We start from the raw sequence: 24536 nt of genomic DNA on the forward strand, positions 1-24536 counted from the left end.
TCAGGACTTTTAGGAAATGTATATAATTGAGATTGCAGAAAGTCTTTAATTTGTAAATATTGAAAAAAGTGGGTGTTTGGTAAACTATATTTAGTTGACAGTTGTTCGAACGAAGAAAGACTTCCTCCAACAAACAGATCCTGGAGACATTTAATACCCAATCTGTCCCATTGTTTAAAAACTACATCAGTCATAGAGGGCTTAAAAAATAATTAAGAAAAATGGGACTAGAAAGGGAAAATCTCAATAAACCAAAGTATTTTCTAAATTGTATCCAGATCCTCAAGGTATGTTTAACTGCTACATTTTCAGTTATTTTACTTAAAGGAAGTGAAGATCCCAAAAGAGAGATGATAGAAAATTTATTAACAGAGTTAGCTTCAAAAGAAACCTGCCCTGGACAGTCCTCATGATTAATATAATATAACCAAAACGGAAGATTCCCTATATTAACTGCCCAATAATAAAACCTAAAATTTGGTAAAGCTAAACCTCCATTCTTTTTAACTTTCTGGAGATGAACTTTATTCAGTTGAGGGCATTTATTTTTCCATATATAAGAGGATAAAATAGAGTCAAGAGAATCAAAAAAGGATTTAGGAATAAAGATGGGTAAGGCCTGGAGAAAGTATACAAATTTAGGTAAGATATTCATTTTAATAGAATTAATTCGGCCAATCAGTGATAATGAAAGAGGCGACCAATTTGATAGTGTTCTTTTTATATAATTTAATAAAGTAAGAAAATTTTCTTTAAATAGGTATTTAAAATTCTTAGTAATTGTTACACCCAAATAAGTAAATTGGTTTCTTATAAATTTAAAAGGAAGATTAGTATTAGTTGATACCAAATTATTCAAAGGAAAAAGTTCACTCTTATGTAGGTTCTATTTATATCCAGAAAACTGGCTAAAACGAGAGAGTAGAGAAAGTGCAGAAGGTAAATACACACTGTTTGAGCAGTGGGCTTCTCCCTTCCTACTGAGGACGAGATACTTCCAGCTAACAAAGTAGTTTAAACACAGCTCATTTATTTTTAGTGATTTTAAATCCAAACAAAATTCTTAAAGCATGTTTACAACTCGGAGGATTTCTATCTTATAAAGGATTTCCTAATTACAAGCAATTTCTAAAGCACAAACGATTTCCAAAACACAGGTGCAGTTCCCATATGCTAAAAAGATACCGATGAGATGCAAATGGATGAATTGTCCATCGCGGAAACTGAAGAGAGAGGGATGGGTTCTACTTCACTCGTGTTTCCATCACTTTTCTTGATGCTTCTGGACCATTCCAAAAAATCCTGACTTTTCTCTACCTGTATACTCTGCCACTTAGTAACTTCATACACATATATTTTTTCTGATACCTTTTCACACTGATTGTCTAAAAGCTTCCGGAGACCGAGTTCCCAGATTCCCGCAGTTAGCTGATGATTTGAACACACAAACCTTCCAACTATTAATAAATCAGCTATTTGATGTGCTAAGTGATAGTATCAACCTGGTCTGCAAGCTTCCTTGAACTAAATAACTTAGCCAGCATTATCTGGTTTGAAGCAAGCCCAGTTAACGTACCCCATTTTCTTACACTGCAACTTTTGAGCAATCAACAGGTGCTATTCTCTAGCAAGTCTGTGCTATATAGTTAGTGCTTGTTTGCTTGCAAAGTTGTCCTTTTAACTTCAAGCTGATTACTGTTTGCAATTTACTGTAAGAACTGAAGACTAGCTCCTATTTACAAGAAGCTAACCAGAGATTATTGGTTGGAAGTTTAACTCACTCAAAAAGAACTCTGAACTTTAGAAGTGCCAGCTGTTGTGTTCAGAAAGCTGAGCTTAGAGGGAAAAAACAGCCAACTGGCCCTGTACAGTGAATATCCATCACAGAATTATGCACTAGATCAATTAGATCTCTTTGCATCTCAGAGCTCTGCAATCCTTCAGCATAGGGGAAAATATTAGAAGTTATTTAAAGATGTTATAATAGGACATTAAAAAAAATTCATCAAGTAATATGTGATGGATCGGAGGAAGCAGAGGATGTACTAAGATTTCCAGAGCAATTAGATAAGAAGCTGCATCAAAGATAATGCAGAAAATAAAAGCTTGTAGGGAGAACATTGGTTGATTACCAAAAGATGGAGAATAAGTGTAAGTTGATATTTGTTTGGTTGGCAAGACGTAATGATTGTGCTGCAGGGATCAGTGCTAGGGTCTCAGCCTTTTACAATAAATAGAAATGACTTGGTTGAAGGCACCGAAGGTATAATTGTCCCATTTGTTGCTGACAGAAAACTAGGCAGGGGGAAAAAAAAATTACAGAGTAGACTAAGGAGCTACATGAGTGAGTGAGCAAAGGTTTTGCAATTAACATGTAGGGGAGATATTGTCAATATTAATTTGTCCATTCTGGCAGGAAAAAAAATAAAGTAAATTAACCAATGATGAAGGATTGCAGAACCCTGAGATGCAGAGGGATCTAGGTATCCCAGTCCACAATACAAAAAAAAGCTATTATACAGATGCTGCAATTGATTGGATAGGCTAACAATGTTATCGCTTATTGCTGAGGAATTCTAAATGCAAAACGTTGGTATAGGACATTGGTAAATTCTTGCTTGGAGAGCTTAGTACAGTATCTGTCTGCTTATTTTCATTGGATGCAGTTCGAAGGAGCTTTAGATGCTGAGGAAAAGTTGGACAGGTTAGGCTTGTACCTCCTGGAGATTTGAGAGCTGACTTGGTTTAGACTGAAGATACTGAAGAATCCAGATAGAGTTAAGTTTTAGGGATGTTTCTTCTTGCAAAAAAAATGTAATTGGGGATTGCTGTCTAAAATTAGAAGTTGTTCCACTTATGACAGAAAAGAGTTTTCCCCCCCTCTGGGAGCTGTTACTGGGAAAGGTTGAATAGATAAAGTGCGAGGGAGGAAGGGGAGATTTGCTAGCGGTGTACAAGATTATGAGGGATGTGGATAAGGTAGATGGAAGAAGGCCTTTTGCACTGAGGTTGGGTGAGACTAGAGCTAGAGGTCATAGGTTAAGGGTGGAAGGTGAAATAAGCATAACCTGAAGGGGAGCTTCTTCACTCAAAGGGTGGTGAGAGCATGGAGCGAGCTGCAGAGGAAGTGGTGGATACACATTCAATTTCAATGTTTAAGAGAAATTTGGATATGTGCATGGATGGAAGGGGTATGGAGGGCTATGGTTCAGGTGCATGTTGATGGCACTAGGCAAAGTAATAGATCAGCTTGATTATGTATGCCAAAGGGCCTCTTTCTATGCTGTAGTCTTCTATGACTCTATGAGGATTACAAGTCTCTGGAACTCTTCCTTGAAAGTAGAAGAACCGATCTTTGAATATTTTTAGGGTGGTCATCGGTGAAAACATGGAAGACTATTGTTTGACTCAATTTCAAAGACTCTGCATTTAATGTTCCAGTTGTTCTTTTTTAACTATTCATGCAAATTGGGTATGTGCGGTCTTGTGTATATGTTTTAGTGGATTCTATTGCGTTTCTTTGTTTTATGACTGCCTGCAAGAATGTGAATCTCAAGGCTGTATATGGTATATGTACTTCGGTAATAAATTTGAACTTTGGGTTGACGGGAATGTTCCATCAAAGCTAGAATCAGAGAGATCATGAACTCTGAGTGACTCTTGTTTCTGTGAATTTGTTGTAGAAGAATAACGTGCTAAATGTTAACATGTCACGGTTCCAACATCCAGGTTGAATGCTCCGATAAGGATCTGCACTCAGGTGTCTTTGGCGGCACGATACATGAAGCAATGTTTGACCTGATTTATTTACTGGGTAAGGCCTCAGTATTCACTCCAGGATTGTGCTGAATGGCTAGTCTGATGGTAACTAATTCAAATCTATATTTAACATGGCATATCCTTTAAATAAACAGTAAGGTATTCAAAGTAAGTTATGCCAGCTCTGAGTTAAGGGACCCTATTCTCCTGTAATACACTTAAGAAATGTATACTTTCCAGTTTATTTTCACGTAGAAAGAGGATATTACCAATATTTCATTGGTGAGGAAGGAAAGCATGGAACTCAAGCTGGTAAGAAAATTGCTGTGGTCAATTAGCATGCAACACCTTTATTTCCTGCCATTCACTGCAGATATGCACAATGTCACAGATACAAAATTAATGGCATGAAGAGACTTTCTTCAATTTAATTGCTGATAACATTGCGCTGCTTGAAATCTGTGGCAAGGTGATACCCAAACACAGAGCAGAATTAACCAAGTACAGTTCATTGTAAAGCGGTAAAAGTACAATGAACAAGGGTGCAAGGAGTTACGAGGTATTTTAAAGCCAGTAATTACGTGCACAGTTTGCTAGTTAAATGGAGCAGCTAAAATATACACAAGAAGCTGTTTGAAAGAATGTGGTGCTGATTGGGCGATAAATAGTCTGGACTTGTTGTTTGATAAATTATTAAAGCTCCTGAGTTTGACTAAAGTAGCAGATTTTTAAGAGATGGAGCTAAAACTGGAAACTTTCTCCACGTAGCCAGTGTCAGTCTAGTTTAACCACCTGTGGGAGAGAATGCAGGCAGAAACATAGCCCATAACATCACCTGAAATTTGCATGTTACCGTTTCAATCTACACACCTCCACAATTATGTGAATAACTTAAGTGGGAAAATGGTGGTGTTGCACCTGGCATTTCCCCCACAGTTTTGATTTCCTTTCTTCAATCTGAAGGAACATTCATGTTTATCGTCAACCATACACAAGTATAAAGCTAAACAAAGCATTGTTCCACTGGGGCCAAGCTGCAAATCAGTGAACGTAGTCACGCACAGCACGTATAGTTACAAACTTTCCTGAATCTTTCCTATGCATTAATCTCTATGTGCTAGGTAGAAAACCAGCTTTTTGGATTTGTAGAATGCAAATGCTCTTCAGATTCAGTTTAGAACTTCTGTTTATGTGACTTTCAGCTGCCTTATATATGATGTACCTTTGTATGAAGTATATGTTAACAGTTCTGCCTAAATCTCTTCTCTAATTAGGCAAATTGGTGGACAAAACTGGAAAGATCCTTGTTCCTGGTATTTATGAATCCGTGGCACCACTTACGGATGAGGAAAAGAAATTGTATGATAAAATAGACTTTGATATTGAAGGGTACTGCAAGGATGTGGGAACCTGTCAACTACTGCACAGCACAAAGGTACATTTAAATATAACCAAACTTCTGATTCTGTGGACAATCATGATGTAAATGTAGCAGCTCATGACAATTTTCTGGAATTGTCTCCATGTGAATTTGTGGATTAAGTCTCTACATGTGAATTCTCTTCATATAAATTTGTAGATTAGGAATTTGATAATAACTAAACTTCCAATTATTGAGCAGTTGCCCAGAGTTGTAAACACAGGAGATTCTGCAGATGCTGGAAATCCAGAGTAACACAGACAAAATGCTGGAGGAACCCAGCAGCTCAGGCAGCATCTATAAGTCACTGCTTCAGGCTGAAACCCTTCTATAGGACTGGAAAGGAAAGAAGATATCAAAATAAAAAGATGGGATGAGGGGAAGCAGGGCTAGCTGGAAGATGGAAGGTGATGGGTAAATCCAGTTGAGTGGGAGAGGCAAAGGGCTGGAGAAGAAAGAAACAGGAGAGGAGAATGGACCATGGGAGAACGAAGAGAAGGACAGCCATAAGGGGGAGGTGATAGGCAGGTGAGGAGAAGAGATAAGAGGCCAGAGAGTGCAATAGAAAAGGGAAATGATGCAATGTTACTTTTATCATTCTAAGTAAGCACTGCACCTTCTCACCATTTCTGTGTGAATGTGGAACACTGGTGGTGTAGTGAGGCTTATGGAGCTTTGAAAATAGCAATACAGGTAGATAGGATTGTGAAGCAGGCTTTTACCTTTGTATTGAGTATAAGAGTTTGGATTTAGATTCAGATTTATTCATCACTTGTACATCAAAACATTCAGTGAAATGCATTATTTATGTTAACAACCAACACATGTGAGGATGTGCTGAGAGCAGCCTGCAAGTGTGGCCACACATTCTGGCACCAGTGTCACATAGAAACATCGAAAATGTACAGCACATTACAGGCCCTTTGGCCCACAATGTTGTGCCAACTCTAGAGACTGCCTAGGATTTCCTTACCACATAGCCCTCTATTTTTCTAAGCTCCGTGTACCTATCTGAAATTCTCTTAAAAGACCTGATTGTATCAGCCTCCACCACCTTCACTGGCAGTGCATTCCACACACCCACCACTCTGTGTGTGAAAAACCTACCCCTGACATCCCCTCTGTACCTGTTTCCACGCATCTTAAAACTAGGCCCCTTCGTGTTAGCCATTTCAACCCTGGGGAAAAAACCTCTAGCTATCCACATGATCAATGTCTCTTATCATCTCGTACACCTCTATCAAGTCACCTCTTATCCTCCAAGGAGAAAAGGCCGAGTTCACTCAACCTGTTCCCACAGTGCTCGGCAGAACAACACAGAACACAACAAAACAGAACGTACCAAATGACAACGCAACAGAAGTGAAACAAGCCACATTCCTCTCTTCCCCCCCCCCCCCCCCAACCACTCACTGATACACCCAGCCACACGCTACACAGTCCTTTAACCCCAAGCCAAGCCTCCAGCCTCCCAGCGGCTACAGACTCAATCCTGCAGATACCGAGCATCGACCTCCCCAGTAGACTCTCAGAGATTCGCAGATTCAGTTCTGGCCAACAGCCCTAAACTTCCACCATTTTGCCCTCAAGTCCTGATCCTCGACATTTGACCCTGTGGCACACTGAGGCTTCAAAGTCCAGGATCGACAGCGACAAGGACCTGAAGACTAGGTTATGAACTCCTTTCTCACTGAATCGCCAACCCAGGGGCTCACTGGAACTCATATCTCCTGGCTGTTAATCCTTGATCTGAAGTCAAGTTATGGTGAAAGAAGCAAACTTGTATATAAGTGTATGTATAAACTTTGGTGTTGGTGATACCTTGCACATCCTCTACGTGTTCACTTCAGTTACATTGTATGAAATAATTTTTTTCCTTCTGCTTCCAGGACCAAATTCTGATGCACCGATGGAGATACCCGTGCTTGTCATTGCATGGAATTGAGGGGGCTTTTGCTGGTGCAGGAGTTAAAACAGTCATTCCCAGGAAAGTTACTGGGAAGTTCTCTATTCGATTAGTGCCCAACATGGATCCAGAAGTGGTTGAGAAGCAGGTACGGAGTGGAGTGGGTGTTTGAAGGAAACAATTGTTTTTGTTTGCATTCGTCCTGTCACGTTGGACATCTGCATAGTTGTGCAGGTTAGATCCTATATACCATCAGTCAATTGCCTTTGATCTCATACCCTGCACCCAATTGTCCCATTTCCTTGTACACCATGTAAAGACACCATAAATTGTCACCATCTGGTACTTGTAGCTCCTGAGAAGCTGGGGTGCAAATGGGTTACTCTTTTATGTAAAATTCTGTAATTTTTAGCATTTTCATCAGTCCAATCGCAATCTCAAAATTAACAACTAATGCTTAATATTAACATTGTATTACTAAATTCATGGCTGCAGTGTATTTAGTGACATCAACATCAGGCACAGTTTCAAAGGCTACATAAAACAAGACTCGGCAACCGACTGCAAATTCCATGGTAAAAGTCAGACAAGCTGCCAATCTCTTCCAGGAGGCGATGGCTTTCCTCTGTGATTGGGTGGAACTTTGATCAGGATCTGACTTTCCTCCACTTTATAAAGGAGAAAAAGCAAATCACGTTGCACAGCTCTAACGGTCCTTGCGTAACCAATGCAGATGAGAGAATTTGATGGGTAGAATTCAGACTATACTAAAATAACAGCAGGAAATGCTGGCAATGCTCAGCAGATCAGGCCACCATCGGTGAGAATGGGAGCAGTTACTGTTTCAGGTTGTAAAACTTCCATCAGATCTTGGAAGGAAATAATGGAAGCTTGCTACGATATTTGGGGTGGGGAGACAGAAATGCCTTTGATAGGATGAATGTGGGGTGGCTGTGGAATAAGATGTAAAGAGGGTTATCTGGTCCGGTAGTGGTAGTACTTAGAGAATGAGAACATAACCAGAGAGAACATAGGAATTGTGAAATGCGGAGCAGAACGGCGTTCATAAAGGAGAAGCAACATACAATCTGAGCCATTATCACTTGATGCGGACAGAGTTCAAATTACCTGGTTTGAATGGTTTGTTCGTTCTTGTGTTCTCTCTCTCTCTCTCTCTCGCTCTCTCTCCCTCTCTCTCCCCCTCCCCCTCCCTCCCTCTCCCCCCTCCCCCCGGTGCTGTCGGTGAATGGTGCCGGGGCAAGGTTTGATTGACACATGTTGTGGATCTGCACACAGATTCAGGTTTATGATGTGATCTGGTTTCCGGTTCTGGTCGTTCTTTTGTGTTACTACTTTTGGGCGATTTTCAAATCAGGGCAACTTGCAGATCATGTTCACTGAGCTTAACTGTATTGAAGTATGCCTTTTTGTGTTTTATATTTTGTGTTTTCGCTCATTTTTTGTTGCCGTTTGCACGAGGGGGTTTGATGTTTTTCTTTGAACTGGTTGGTTCCAGGGTTCTTTGTTTCATGACTGTCTGTGGGAAGACGAATTTCAGGGTTGTGTACAGGTAGTCCCCGAGTTACGAATGTCCGACTTACAGACAACTTGTACTTACGAACCGAGGAAGGAGAACACCACCCGCCATTTTAAGTCGTTGCCGTTGACACTGTGTTGAGTATTTAACTTTGTATTTGGCTTAAATTTTTCTCAGTAAGATTCACCCTGACCCCCCCCCACGTTCCAGTTGGCTGGTGGTGCAATGAGATCAGCGCCAGGCTGGAAAATGGAGGTTTCCGAGTTCGATCCAGTGACAGACCGCTCTCGTACCGAGTTGATGTCAATCCAGTGACTCTCACCGGGTTGATGTCGAGCTCGCAATTGGACCTCGTAAAAAAAAAACACTGCCACCTCCAGTTTAAATTCACACACAGAATAATGTGAAGGGTCAAATACCCAAACCGAGCACAGCCCCCACTTGTCCCATTTAACCTGTCTTAGTGTGGTGGACTTCAGGACCCAGGGAATTCAATGTGATGGTCTTTAGGACCCAGCGGACCTTGGGAGCTGGCGCAGCTCGGGACCCACCGCCTGCAGTGTTTCTGTTCCATTGACAGGAAGCGATCGCAATTGAAAATAAAGTGGAAATAATAAAGCGTTTGGAAAGAGGTAAAACGCCATCGGTCATTGGAAAAGCATTAGGCTACAGTTGGTCAACGATCAGAACAATTTTAAAGGATAATGGATAAAGTGAGAATAATGGAGCATGTGAAAGGCCCTGCCCCAATGAAAGCTACAATTATTACTAAGCAATGCAGTGGTTTAGTTATTGGAATACATACATTTCTTAAGTGTTTTATATGCATAGAAAGGTGAAAGGTAAAATATATACTATATACTAAGACAAACGTTTGACTAACTGACACTAAATAATACTGGATGTACTTGTTCCGACTTACATACAAATCCAACTTAAAGATGGACTCAGGAATGGAACTCGTACATAACCCGGGGACTGCCTGTACTGCATACATACTTTGATAATAAATGTACTTTGAATTTCAAATGGTAGAATTCCGTAGGAGGCTACAGTGCACCCTAACAGAAGATGTGGTCCTGTTCCCAAAGCTTGCATTAGGTTGCATTTTTATAGTAGAGGAAGCCACACACTAATAGGTCAGAGTGGGAGTGGGGTGGGGAATTAAAGTGACAGGAAGCTCAGTGTCATCTCTGTGGATTGAATACAGCTGATCAACAGATCTATCCACTAATCTGTATTTGGTTTCTCCAATGTAGGGAAATCTATGTTGTGAATGCCAAATGGCATACATTGTTTCTTCACTGGAAAAGGCTATTTGAGCATCTGGATGGTGGGAAGGGAAGAGGTGAAAGGAGAAATTTTGCGTTACCCGTGGTTGTAAGGGAAAGTGCCGGAGAAAGGGAATTTGGATGGGATAGAGAAGTGGACCAGGGAGTCACACAGAGAGTAGTCTGTAAGTGGAGGGGGTAAAGGTGTCTCGTGGTGGAATCTCATTGTAAGTGCTGCAGCTTGTGGAGAATGATCTGTGGAATACGGAGACTGTTGGGGTTGAAGGCAAGGACCAGGAGAACTGTATCCTGCTCCTGTCCTGCAAGACAACGGAGGTGTAAAAAAATTGACGGTAGGCAGTCTGGGGGCTCATTAACAAAGGTGGAAGGAATACCACACTTCAGTAAGATGGAAGATATTTCAGAGGTACGTAAAGTTAGAGGTATAGAAAGTCTCATAATTAGAGCAAATACGCGGAGCTGTGGAGAGAAGATTTCCTGTGGAACTGAGGTCAGTGACTGGGTGACTATGACCTGATGTGGTCATTATGGAAGTTGAGGTTTGAGAAGCTGTCTGAGAGCTGATGTCTGGCCTCTGAGATGGAGGTCAGTTCACCATCTTTGTCACCAGGTTTGATGAGGGACATCTTTCCTCAGATTGGGAAGGAGACAAATAGAGTGCGAGAAGTTTTGAAGGGCTAAGAAAGGAGTAGAAAGGTCAAGTCTTTCTAGGTCATACCAGCAGTTAGCAATGAACAGCAATCACAAAAACATGAGGGATGAATGGCCCCAAAACTGTAGAAAATGCATATTAACATAAAGAGAACTGTGTCTCTGTGATCCACTCACTCATCATCAACAACTCTATACCAACACACACAGAATGCTGGTGGAACACAGCAGGCCAGGCAGCATCTATAGGGAGAAGCACTGTCGACGTTTCAGGCCGAGACCCTTTGCCAGGACTAACTGAAAGGAAAGATAGTAAGAGATTTGAAAGTAGTGGGGGGAGGGGGAAATGTGAAATGATAGGAGAAGACCGGAGGGGGAGGGATGAAGCTGAGAGCTGGAAAGGTGATTGGCGAAAGTGATACAGAGCTGGAGAAGGGAAAGGATCATGGGACAGGAGGCCTCGGGGGAAAGAAAGGGGCAGGGGGGAGCACCAGAGGGAGATGGAGAACAGGCAGAGTGATGGGCAGAGAGAGAAGAAAAACTACTAAATATTGTCAGGGATGGGGTAAGAAGGGGAGGAGGGGCATTAATGGAAGCTAGAGAAGTCAATGTTCATGCCATCAGGTTGGAGGCTACCCAGCTGGTATATAAGGTGTTGTTCCTCCAACCTGAGTGTGGCTTCATCTTGACAGTAGAGGAGGCCATGGATAGACATGGAAAACCCGTTGTTGTTTGAATTTCCAGCATCTGCAGATTTCCTCGTGTTCGATCAACTCCTCTACAGTTAGCACTGTTTCAACATTCAGATTCCTGGGCATTATTATTTCACCGTTCCTCTTGTGGGAGAACCACATCTCCTTCATTAACAAAAAAAGGTTCAGCAGAGGATATACTTTTTGCGGCAGTTGGTAAGATTTCATCTTCTCCAAAACATACTGGTGCAATTCTACCCTGCCATCAAAGAGCATCCTCACATCAGACATTACTGTCTGGTTTGGTGCAGTGTCCCCTTGCGATATTCAACAACAGCAGCAAACTGTCAGGTCAACTGAAAAAGTTATTGGCTGCAGTCTACCATCACTGCAGGACGTATGTGTCCAGGGCAAAGAATCGGGCAGGAAAATAACCATTGCGGATCCTACCTACCCTGCAGACCTCCTTTAACAAAAGCTCTGCTCTTGAAAATGCTGTAGGGCTATTAAAACAAAAGCTTCACACCATCTTAAAGGTTTCTACCCCAGGCAGTTAATCTGATCGACCATTGTAGTCACCCCCCCACCCTCCACTTTCTATTACCCCTTTCACTGTACTGTAAATTCTATAAACCACTTTTTATAATGTTACATACACAAAATGCTGGAGGAACTCAGTAGGTCAGGCAACGTCTACAGAAATGAATAAACAGTCAACCTTTCAGGTCAAGACCTTTCTTCGGGACTTTGTAGTGTTTGCATTGTAAATACATTACGCATATTATTCTGTATCCGTACTTTGATCTGTAACTTTAATTTTTAAAATAATTCTTCATTTTAATAGTTGTTGAACGTTGTTGTTTTTTGCTGCACGTCGTGCCCCAGAAACCCATCACAGCAAATTCCTAATACATATAAATGTATGTGGCCAGTAACATTGATCCTTGATTGAGCGAGTAATTGGCCAGTGGGAGGTGTCCAGGTGGATCATACAACTGAAGATGGGTGAATGTGCCCGCAGTTTAGGTTGAAAGTTTCTGACCAAAGAAATGTGTGAAGGTAGAGGTGGCAGGAGAAGATTTCAGAGTCATGCTGAGCTCAGAGTTATTGTGATGGGGAGTAGGGATATGAAGCTGAGGCCTCTGCTGAGAACTGATCATTCTTGATCCAAGAGTGGGGGGGAGGGGTGCTGAGGGAGTAGGACTAGGAGGAGAGATGGGGTCAGGAAAGTGAAGGGGGTGGTGAGAGATCCAGAGGATGTTGGAATGCAGGAGTTTTTGGAGTTTGCAATCTTCTGATGTTTGAAGATACAGTTTTTTTAAAAAAAGGCATGTATTACATCGCTGAATGTGGTAAAGAATAAAGAGGAGCTGCAGATCATGAAAGCTTTTGAGTTAAACAGTATAGCTTGTCAAACAATTTGGGAAGCTGCAAGGATTAATGGGTCAATAGCTTAAACCCAAAACTGGATCATTAGAAAAGTAACACACACAAAATCTGGGGGAACTCAGCAGGCCAGGCAGCATTGATACAGATTTTCTCTTGTTTGTCATTAGGAAAGTAATCCCTTTTAATTTAAATGTACAAATACACACAAGCAAAATAAATGTGTAGAGAAAATAACATTGTTATAATTGCTCTTGTTAAAATATTAATGTAACTAAACATGCACAACAATAATTTAAAAATAAATCAAAAACACTTCCTTTCTCATGTATGTTCAGTAGATGGTTTTTCCTAATTATAAAAAAGTTATCTTTTATAGTGGAGGGCAGAGATACGTCTCTACCAAAAGCGCTCCTTCCCTCTGCTAACCTGCAGGTCAAACACGGGCAAGGCGTAGTGCCTACTTAACCCCCACCCAGCCCCCGGGTCATAGGAAGTCATGGAAGCAGGCGGTGGGTGTTGTGTCAGCAACCGGTGCTAATCACAAGACCTGGTTATGCGACCACTGACTCCAGGCAATCTCTGAAGAGTTTTGATAATGGCTGGGGTCTCCCGTGTTGTAAAAACACTACCTCAAATTCAGAAAGATGGAAAACTTTCAAAATAGGGTCATTCTCTCCCAATGCTATATGTGATGCAAGGAATGAGCGTGTAATTATAAGGTGTATTGTACATTTTTGGGATGTCCAGAAATGCATTAATGTTGGTGAAGTACAGGGGAAGAAGAGCCACTTTATGCTCACAAACAGCCAAGTGAATGTTTTTTATTGCTTAATGATGAATAACAGGGGCTCAGCAGCTTTGAGTTGAACAATGGTGATATTTGGTGTTGTCCCTTCTTTGTGCTAAGTGACACAGAGAAACTAATGATTTGTTTTTGCACAAGGGGACTGTGCATATGTTTTGATAGTGTAAGATCCCACTTTTCTATCTCCTGCCCAAGCCCCTTTTCATTTGAATTTTTTTCTTGGTTAGGTTGTGGATTACATCCAGAAGCTATTTGCTGAGCGTGGAAGTCCAAACACAATGAAAGTTCACATGAATCATGGTGCCAAGGCTTGGCTGTCTGACTACAACCACCCCCACTATAGAGCCGGCAGGAATGCAATGAAAACAGGTTGGTGAAAGGGAACTCACTGTGTTGTTAGAGCAACCACTGCAAAGCGCCTAAACACACAAGATTCTGTGGGTGCTGGACGTCTTGAGCAACACACACAGAATCTGAATCAATATTACTGGCATATGTCAGGAAATCTGTAGTTTTGCAGCAGCAGTACAACATGACAATTAAAACTATAGATTACGATAAGAAGTATATATTAAAAACAAATTAAGTAGTGCAAGAAAAGAGGGGAAAAATACTGAGGAATTTCATGGGTTCAGTATCCATTCAGAAATCTGATGGTGGCAGGGAAGAAGTTGTTTCTGAATTGTTGAGTGCATGTCTTCAGGCTCCTGTACCTCATCAATGGCAGCAATGAGAAGAGAGCATGTCTCAGTGCAGAGGGAGATACAGAGACCCAAGTTTTGGAACTTTTTAATTAGATCTGAGGGTATAATCAATAACCAGCAGCCTAAGGTAGGTATTTCTATTGTTCAGGTGATCCAAGGCTGAGAGGAGAGCCATTGAGATTTCACCCACTGTAGACCTATTGTGGTGTTAGCCTGTGATTGCAGCAGTGAGACATTGAAGCTGTCCTTAAACACTGCTTTCGGTGTTCTGCCAGGTACACCATTGGAGCCTGACGCCTTTGGCGGGTTCTCTCTCTTGAAAGATGTTCTGACATCAGGCTCTAAGACACCGAGATCACAGGGTCATCAGATGCTGCTGGGGTTCACACAGGGCTAGTTTTATTCTCCCTTTCAAAATGTGCATAAAAGGCGTTGAGCTCATCAGGGAGTGAAGCGTCATAGTCATTCACAATGTTGGGTTTTGCTTTGTAGGAAGTATTGGCCTTCAAACCCTGCCAGAGTTGAGATGCATCCGATTCCATCTCTAACTTCAGTATGAATTGTTCCTCGCATTTACAATAGACTTCCATTGGTCGTACTTAGACTTGTATCGTTCTGGAGATGAGGTCCTCCTTTGGTCGGGGTTAACTGTGGATGTTGTGTGCCAGTTGTCTACATGATGCACAAGCCAGGGCAATACAATATGGTGATCGAGCTGTTGCCCACGCAGAAGGCTCCCCCCTCCATGCAGCTGATGAATCTGAAGGAATGGCAAAGACCAGAACAGTTTGGTACCAGCAGCATCACAGGAGTTGCCAGTCATCATTGAACTCAACGCAGGACTGCCTTAGGGATTTGTCCTCAGGGTGTAATCGCAAAGCCTTTCCCATGAGTGGATATAGCTCCAAGGCAGCAGAGGTCTGAGCCCAGAGTTTTCCTTCTCCTAGGTTTGCTGCCAACTTTAGCTGAAGGGCACCATCTGCCTGAAGTAACCATTTTTAAGGTGCCAGTAACCCACCTTTGCCCCCTCTGTTGTCAGCTGAACTGGGTCTGCCAGTCTTAGTAGCTAACCTGCACGTAAAGGCCAGGAGTTGGACTTGGTTGTCAGAGGCTATTTGAGGTGCCCACCACTGGGAGCATTTAAATAAATAGTAGAAGTTTATCCCCACCACCTCCCCCTTAAGGAACCAAGTTCTGGATCACCAGTTTTGGATACCACAGGTCTAGCCCTCAGCAGATCATGAATCTCCTGGCTCATCTACAGCTTTTAGCACACGTTCATCACACAGGTCGTGATGAAGTGAGTGACAACTGTGGCGTTTTCATTTGGACTCGAAGATGAATCCCTGAATATTGTCCAGTCCACCCACTCAAAGCAGTCCTGAAGTGCTTCTCCACCTCCCTTGACCATGCCTTCTCGGTCCTCACCACTGGTGCTGTGGTCTTTAGTCTCTGCCTGCATGCTGGGAATAGAGGTATAGCCAGGTGATCGGATTTTCCGAAGCGTGGGCGTGGGATGACCCGGTAAGCATTCTTGTTGGTGATGGAACATGTCAAGTGTGTCTGTAGGCCATCCGACTTGATGAATTCCTCCAGCATTTGGTGTGTGTTGCATAAAAAGCTCCTACTTGCAAAGGCTCACATCCTGTAATGAGCTGTACAAACTTTCCTGCTGTTAATGTCGCTTGGGAAGGACAAGGGGTTTAGCAATTAGGACAGCTGCTGTCTGAATGTTGTCATCAGTTTGCAATATTAATGCATTTTAATGAATATTTTCATGAATTAGCATTATCAGTCTGGTTTGTAATTACTGACATATGTTGTGAAATTTGTTGTCTTGTGGCTGCAGTACAGTGCATAAAATATAATATAAAATATAATGAAAATGCATAAAAAATTAAGTTGTGCAAAATGAGATCAGAAATAGTGAGGTAGTTAGTGTTCATGGGTTTGTTCACTGTCCATTCAGAAATCCAACAGCGGAGAGGAAGAAGCTGTTCCAAAAATGTTGAGTGTATGCCCTCAGACCTCTTACCACCTCTCTGATGGGGGTAATAACAGCATTTGCTTCTGCTACCCCTTGAGGAAGAGTTCCAAACATTCCTCGTCGCCGCTTGAGCAAAAAAGAAATTAGTTCATCTTTGTCTTACGTAAATGACCCCATAGTTCTAGATTCTCCCGCAAATGGAAATATAATCACCACACCCCGCCTACCCAGTCAAGCTCTTTACAATAGGAATGACATTTTGCATGTTCTGTATTGGGTCACTGTATTAACAGACATCTTGGTAAGAAAACTAATTAAAATCTGAAATGGGATCAGATTCAGATCCATCTATTTATCACAGGCACATTGAAGCATACAGTGAAATGCATTGTTTGCATGAACAGCCAACATGAACTCAGAGTGGCCTGTGAGGTGCCATGCATTCTGGTGTCAACAGCTTGCCCGCCATGCTAACAGAACAACACAAAAACAACATCAACAAAGCAGTTCAATATCGGAGAACGTATCCAGCATACAACTCTTTGCAGATGTCCACCAAACAGAAAAGACCCAAAGAATCAATGACAGAAACACCAGAACCCCAAAGCCCCCTTGACCACCTCCGATGCCAGCAGCAAAAGCATAAACTCTGCCCTTGCCCCTGCTTGCACTATCAAAAACACTGACCCCCCCCTTCCCCCACCATGCAAGCAAGAGCAAAGCCCACAAAGAGACCTTGGTCTAGAGACAATCAAAACTACAGTCCATCCCAACACTTCTGTATCTCAGGCAGGCTCTCTCTCACTAGTGACGGAGGAGGAGATCGCTCCTGCAACAACAAGAACGGGAGACCAGCAGCTCGCTGTTTTGATGTTACAATCGTCCATGTCGCTTCTCCGAGTCGCCCGAGACACCTTCTTACAGCAGTACACACCACTGCCTGCTGTCTCGATGTTTCAGTCTCCCAGCGACGTTGGGGTAGAACCCGGTCGTCCATGGGCTGCACCCCAAAGGTGCACGTCCTCCTGGAGATATCGAAATGCCAGCTGCGTGGAACCCACCACAGGTGGAGAACCGTAGTTTGAGCTGCGGCTGTAGATCACCGACTCCAGCAGGAACCCAGCCACCTTGAAAAGAAAAGGAGGAGATGAGAAAAGAAGAATAAGCTGATTTGTGAATGTACTGGAAGAAGTCGCCTAGATCTGCGAAAACCTCTGGCGCCATCTTTTCTAGCTCTTTCCAGCTGTGCCACCTAAATTTCAAGTCCAGATCTTGGGTGAATGTTCAGTAAGTGATGCTTTGCTATCAAACAAACAACTGGAAATATGCAGGCAAGGGTATAAGAAAGTGGCAAAACTCTTATCTAATGAAGCAAAGGAATCTTGTACATAGATTGTGGAAACTTTGTTTATTTCTAAAATATGGGAATAAAGAGATTCTAAAAACAGACCAGCCAAAGCTGACCTTCAGTTGAGGTTGCACATATTGTCGTCATATTGCTAAAAAGTGTTCTCATATCAAAGTGGAAGATTGGAATATTATGTTATGGATTTGAATTTGAGTTGCGGTATCTTAATGTACAATATGCAAAACTTTTTTCTCATAGTGTTTAAGGTTGAACCAGATATGACCAGAGAAGGCGGAAGCATTCCAGTAACCTTGACATTCCAAGAAGCTACTGGAAAAAATGTTATGCTACTGCCAATTGGAGCGGCAGATGATGGCGCTCACTCCCAGAACGAAAAGATCAACCGGTAAGCGAACATACTAAAGCTAAGAATTGCTTTTGTAATGATCTTAAACAGACCTGTATGTTTTTAATTTTGTTGTGTAAATTGATTTTTAAGGGGACATTAATTAGTGAGGATGAATTGGATTAAGAGAAAGCCACTGGTTTATATATATTTATTTGGAAGGGTTTGTTGGATCCTGATATTCTTGCGATCCAAAGATTCTTCAGAAGTCAAGAATTAGGCATAAATTTTGTTGCTTATGATTGTTTAATTAAATGTTACAAGAACAAAGAATGAACAAGAGAGAGGTGAAAGAACAACTATAAAATAGCCAGATTCAAGTGGCCTGACACTAGCTACTGAAAACTTATAAGTTTCTAGAAAAATGCAAGAAGCAACTGTATTGTAATTACTGGAAAATTCACTGAACAATTACATGTATTTAAGATTCAGTTTCCAACTCTAAACATCAGCTCAAAACCTATTTATTTACTTTGATTTTAGTTGACATCTTTTTCTCATTTATTTTTATTTTTTATTTTATTCATGTTTGCTCTTTATTTCATTGTAAAGCACTTTGAACTATATCGTCTGTATGAAGTGTTCTATAGATAAGACATAGCTGATTAAATAAAAATACAAGCAAGTGTGGGAAAGATAAACTACAAGAAAGATAATAATTCTACAGCTCAATCCAACAGATTGCTGACAAAAATTGAATGGAGTTTAAAGAACTTGTGAGGACCATCAACACTAGCACAGATCATTGGGGTCAAATGCTTTTTCTTGTGCTATAACTTTATTATGACTTTGATATATTCCCATCTCTAGCTTTAAAGCACATAGCACAGCCAGACTAGAGAGCATGTCTTACGAAGGTAGGTTGGGCGAGCTAGGGCTTTTCTTTTTGGAACGAAGGAGATGAGAGGTGACTTAATAGAGGTATACAAGATGATAAGAACCTTAGATAAGTGGATAGCCAGAAACTTTTTCTCCCAGGGTGAAATGGCTAATAAAATGGGGTGTAATTTTAAGGTGATTGGAGGAAAGTATAGGGGGTTGTTAGAGCTATTTCCTTTACACAGAGAGTGCTGGGTTCATGGAATGCCCTGCTAGACATGGTACTGGTAGAAGCAGATACATTAGGGTGTTGAAGAATCTCTTAGATAGGCACGTGAATGATTAAAATAAAATGGAGGGTTATGCAGGAGGGAAGGGTTAGATTGATCTAGAGTAGCTTAAAAGGCCGGTACAACATTGTGGGCAAAAGAGTCTACTGTGCTGTAATGTTCTATGTTCTATTTTCATTGGGGGAACAACAGTTTCAATCTGTTACCCATATGCTATTACTTAATGACTCGAGAGTTTTGCCGATTATTACACCCTACACAGTAATAGGGAAAATGCTCTTTAATATGATCAACAAAATGAATATTTTTCCTAAAAAGAAGAGGGCTGTAAATAGTCTCCTTAAAAGCCAATTCTTATACATTGATTTACGTCAAAGATAAATTGAGTTTATTGAATGTCATTTGGGTGCTCTTATAAGGAATTGGAAACTAATGGGATGATAATTAGAAAGGTCCAAGTGGTGTTTGCACTTTGGGCCTGGGAGTTGGATGTGGATGGATGGTGACTGGGGAATGAAGGTTAAAATCAGAGCAAGATGAGCAACTCTCAGACTGCTGGAGGAACTCAGCAAGTCAGGCAGCATCTGTGGAGAGGAATGATCAGTCAGAACAGAAATGAGGATAGGATTTAAAATGGTTGGTTACTGGGAAATTCATCTTATTGCTGATGGAGCAGAGGTGCTCGACAAAGTGGTCCCCAAATTTCTGTTGGGTCTCACCAATGTAAAGAAGGTCATATCGGGATTACTGGATACAGTAGATGACCCCAGTGGATTCGTAGGCAAAGTGTTGCCTTACCTGGAAGGACTGTTTGGGGCCCTGAATGGAGATGAGGGAGGAGATAAGTAGGACAGGTATAGCATATCTATCGCTTCCAAGGATACATGCCAGGAGGGAGATTAGTGGGGAGGGATAAATAGACATGGGAATCACAGTGGAAGCAGAGATGGAAGTAAAGATGTGTTTGGAGATCAGATCTCGCTGAAGCTAGTGAAAGTTGCGAAGAAAGATTTGTGGATTTGGAGGTACATGAGATAATTTCCCAGTGGCCAAATATTTAAATTCCTATCCCCATTGCCATTGCTACATGTTGGTCTATGGCTTCCTCTTCTACCATGATAGGGCCTCTCTCAGGGTGGAGGAGCAAAACCTTGTATTCAGTCTAAGTAGCCTCCAAGCTGATGGCATAAACATCAATTTCACCTTCCGGAGTTTTCTTTCCTCCCCTTCCCTCTTCTCTTATTCCTCACTCTGGCCTCTTAACTCTTATCACCTGCTTATCACCTCCCTCCTCCTCTCTTTCTCCCATGGTCTACTCTCCACTGCTATCAGATTTCTCCAGCCCATTTCCTTTTCCACCTATCACCTCCCAGTTTCTTTCTTCATTCCCCTCCCTTATCCACCTGGCTTCACCTTCTCCTTCCCCTTCCCCCACTTTTTTATTCTGACATCTTCACTCCTTGCTTTCCAGTGCAGATGAAGGGTCTCTGCCTGAAATGTTGATTGTTTATTACTCTCCATAGATGATATGACCTACTGAGCTCCTCCAGTATTTTCTGTGTCGCTCTAGATTTCCTGCATCTGCAGAATCTCGTGTGCTTATGAGATTGAAATAAGGCCTTGCTCTGCTCCCTCCTTCCAGCAGAGGGCTGCAAAACCATTGCTCAACACTGGTACTTTCAAGAGGAATAGTAAAAACTCTCAAACTATTGCATTGAAGTGTATCAGAAATAAGTGCTCAGAATGCAGCTGTTGTTTATTTGAACATTGTGCAACCAAAGAAAACTTTGCATTTTTATTTCAACATCTTCAATGTCAATGTAAAGCAAACTTCAGAACAGTTGGCTGAAGAGTGTTGAAAAAAATTGAGCGTGCAGTAAAGGGGTGCATTTCAAGGACACAATGGAGGAGTACTGCGAGAGAAGTTCAATAGCAGAATTAATGTTTGAGGCATGGGCAACCGGAGTCCAGATTTGGGTGGAATACAAAGGGGAAAGCATAGGTAATAAAGTTACAAATGAGAAAATCTGCAGATGCTGGAAATCGAAGCAACACACACAAAATGCTGGAGGAACTCAGCAAGCCTGAAAGCATCTAGGAAAAGAGTACAGTAAACGTTCCGGGCCAAAACATCGACTGCACTCTTTTCCCAGGTGATAAAATTAGACAGTTCAGGGAATGTTTGAGTTGGAGAGCAGGGAATAACAGGACTGCAACCACAAAGGAAACTTGCAACTTTTAAAATTTATTTATTATTCTTCCAACAGAATCAACTATATTCAGGGAATCAAGGTGCTGGGTGCTTATTTCCATGAGATTTCCTGTTTGAAGTGACAACAGTTCCGGATTTATGAACTGCTGAAGTGCTTTCCACAGCACTGCATCCAATAAAATTCCCTCAATCATAAGCTGTGCAGAGCCAGATCAAGAAACAGTGATTTGTTATTGAAGAAGCTAGATTATGTAATTAATTTGTAAAAAAGATAACAGCTTTGGTTTTGATTGTAATGTAAATTTTGAATATACATTTTCATGTTTACTGCCTGGGAAGTTGATGAAAGTAAATTCTGCAATATCTTCCACCAAATAGGATAAGTGCTTGAATTGTGAAAATTCCACGGACTGTAGAGGGGATGTTGACTAATTATGTAAGATTAGCTGAACACCTCCTCCTCACACTTTTGTCCTGTTATTCAATAAACATATACCTGAATTTAATAAATGTGAATTAAAATCAGAAATTTTCAACCTCGCATTAGGGAAAATGAATAAGATGACCTTTCAGTGTCATCATCATCATTATGACTCATGTCGTACGACGTGGGCGATCATGGTCTCATAAGCAGGATTGTTCTTGGCAAACTTTCTCCAGAAGTGGTTTGCCATTGCCTTCTTCTATGCAGTGCCTTTACAAGGTGGGTGACCCCAGCCATTATCAATACTCCCCAGAGATTGTCTGCCTGGTGTCAGTGGTCACAGAACTGGACTTGTGAGATACAGCAGGTGTTACACTTTTGTTATATTATTCAATAAACATATACGTACCTGAAGGGTAACCTGCAGGCTAGCAGAGGGAAGAGGCACCTTACATCTCCACCCCTTCCCTCAAAGCTGACCTGTGGCAAAGGCAGTTTATCACTTCATTCTGGACTTGCCTGGATGGTGCCAATCTTTTACTTACTGCGGAAATAGCCGAGAGAAAGGTTTTAATTAAAATAATCGCTGTGTGGCTAACTACAGTTAGCACTAAATGACAGCTTGCAAGTATGTCCACATCTGAGTAATAACAATGTATGTTTAATTGAAGTAGGCTGCACCTGAGGAAATCAAATACAGACTATCATGTATGTGATCTTAAAAATCTGGCCTACAGCTTCTTAATGAAATGAAAATAGAGAATGTTTTTCTTTACTGGTATTGTCTTACATAGAATGCAAAGGTTGTCAAGTTTCATCTGGATCTTAAGTTTTACAAAAAAGATGAGAGATTAGCGTTATTTGTCATGCGTGTTGTAGCATGAACAAACTCGCCGGAGAGATGTAGCTGGTAGATAAGTAGTTTTTTATTCCACAAAGTAAGAAACAGCAGAAATCATATTCAGCCAATTTCACAGGAAGGGGCCTGCTTGACTCAACATTTCTTGACATTTTATATGCTAAAGACAAAAGGCCAATTCTGTATTTACAATATATCTACAACTTTCACCCCTCCATTTTTGCACCCACTCTCCAGACTAGAAAAATGAATGTTAACCCACATTCTCTGGTTTTTCCAATTACCTATTGTCCAGAGCTGCATTTTAAATTTAATCTACAGTCCATATTCAGGTCTAAATATTGCTGGCTGAGTTAATATTTTGCTATACACCCTCAATCCAGCATACGTTCTTACAGTCCCTACTTCTGGCCCTCCTGGACAGAAAATGAATTTGTACCAGGAAAGGCCATTCTTAAGGAGGATTTACTCAAATAGGCCCTGCTTTGGAACATTCCCAATTACTCTATCTGCATCTACATCTACCCTATCATCCCTAATGGCTACCTGCAAGATGTTAAGCAGAGAGCTTGCTCCAGAAGTTAGACCAGCAGTCTTTAAAATGCAGCTTTGTCATTTGTGTTCCTGTTCCCTCTTTTTGGCTCTTTTGGCTGATTGCAATCTAATCACATTCTTTATCTTCACCCCTTCGGTCTCTGATAGCTAAAACTCTCCAGTGGCTACCAATGGTTGCTGTCTTTCCAGGGCCACCAGCAACGTCAATGTATAAGGCTCACAGACCCTCTTATCGATGTACAGCAGCGGTTGCCATGGTCTCCATTTGAATGACAGCAAAGACCTCACCCTGGTGGCACCCCCTTCTGACTGTCCATTTGATTGCTGGCCCGGCTCATCTATTCACACTCTATTCAGGCTGTGGTGAATGTATTCAGATGTCGTGTGCAATTTCTTCTCTTTCTCAGTCTTCCATGCTGTCAAAGTTGTGAATTTGATGTCTCTGCTGTAATTCTGAACCCTTCCCATCTATTTTCCCCAATATCTTTTTCTATTCCAAACAGTACAAGTAATCTTTTAAGCTTTTAGCAGCCAGCCTTCATTCCAGAGTAGGACTGTTTAATATGGCAACTTTAATATGCTGCTTCTGGCTTGCTGCTGTGCACTCGGTGTGCTCTGCCTTCGCGCTACCTGTGGGTCTGCTTCCACCAGCTGTGGTTGGGTCTGATGCAGCCGACTGGTGTTGGCCTGCAATGATACCATTGCTGGGTACACTCGATCTCCTGCTGTCTCTGTGGTGGCAACATGAAGCTCAGTCATACCTTCCTTTTGTGCTCTACTCTCCCCTTTCTGGTGAGCCTTGACTTTAATCACTGCTACCCCCTCAGGCAGCCACACTACATCTGACAGCTCCTGACTCTGTTTGGCCACTCCCTTTGGGATCTTCTGTCATGATGCTGGAACATCGCCCTGTCCCTCCTCCCAGCTTGGAGCTGTCTCTGTGGGCCACGTTAGCTGCTTTGCAGGTCACCTGTTTGCTGTCCCTCTCTCGTCTCTCAAGCCTGTGGACGTCAGCCAGTTAGAACAGCGAGAAGAGTTTAAAAGAAGACAGCTTTATGGAGCGGGCGCCAGAGTAGGAGGGCTTTGGTTCAACGGGGTTTCGACAATGACGGGTCGAGGCGAGGTAGGTTGCCTGCGTGGAATACAGATGGGAAGAATGTGTGACAGGCCAGTGTGTATGGAACCGGAGGAGATAGCAGAGATAATAAATACTTTGCTTCAGTATTCATTATGGAAAAGGATCTTAGCGATTGTAGGGATGACTTACAGTCGACTGAAAAGCTTGAACGTGTAGATATTAATAAAGAGGATGTGTTGGAGTTTCTGGGAAGTATCAGGTCGGGTAAGTCACCGGCACCGGAAGGGATGTACACCAGGCTACTGTGGGAGGTGAGGGAGGAGACTGCTGAGCCTCTGGTGATGATCTTTGCATCATCAATGGGGACGGGAGAGGTTCCAGAGGATTGGAGGGTTGCGGATGT

The 24536-nt window shown here is 41.9% G+C and overlaps 1 protein-coding gene across 3 annotated transcripts in view; it reads left to right on the forward strand.

Moving 5' to 3' along the window:
• Window positions 1-21727, forward strand: part of cndp2 (carnosine dipeptidase 2) — a 71838-nt gene extending 50111 nt beyond the window's left edge. For 2 of the 3 annotated variants that reach the window (XM_073051885.1, XM_073051875.1), the window contains 7 exons: window positions 3730-3814; window positions 4000-4071; window positions 5034-5194; window positions 7069-7233; window positions 13679-13820; window positions 17749-17896; window positions 21273-21727. In XM_073051885.1, the coding sequence (XP_072907986.1) occupies window positions 3730-3814; window positions 4000-4071; window positions 5034-5194; window positions 7069-7233; window positions 13679-13820; window positions 17749-17896; window positions 21273-21339 (840 nt within the window). In that variant the 3' untranslated portion in view covers window positions 21340-21727. The remainder of the gene's footprint in view (window positions 1-3729; window positions 3815-3999; window positions 4072-5033; window positions 5195-7068; window positions 7234-13678; window positions 13821-17748; window positions 17897-21272) is intronic. The other variant, XM_073051896.1, reaches the window with a different exon arrangement.
• The last annotated feature ends 2809 nt before the right edge of the window (window positions 21728-24536 follow it).

Source organism: Hemitrygon akajei, chromosome 1 (assembly GCF_048418815.1).
Source record: "Hemitrygon akajei chromosome 1, sHemAka1.3, whole genome shotgun sequence".
NCBI classification, from domain to species: domain Eukaryota; kingdom Metazoa; phylum Chordata; class Chondrichthyes; order Myliobatiformes; family Dasyatidae; genus Hemitrygon; species Hemitrygon akajei.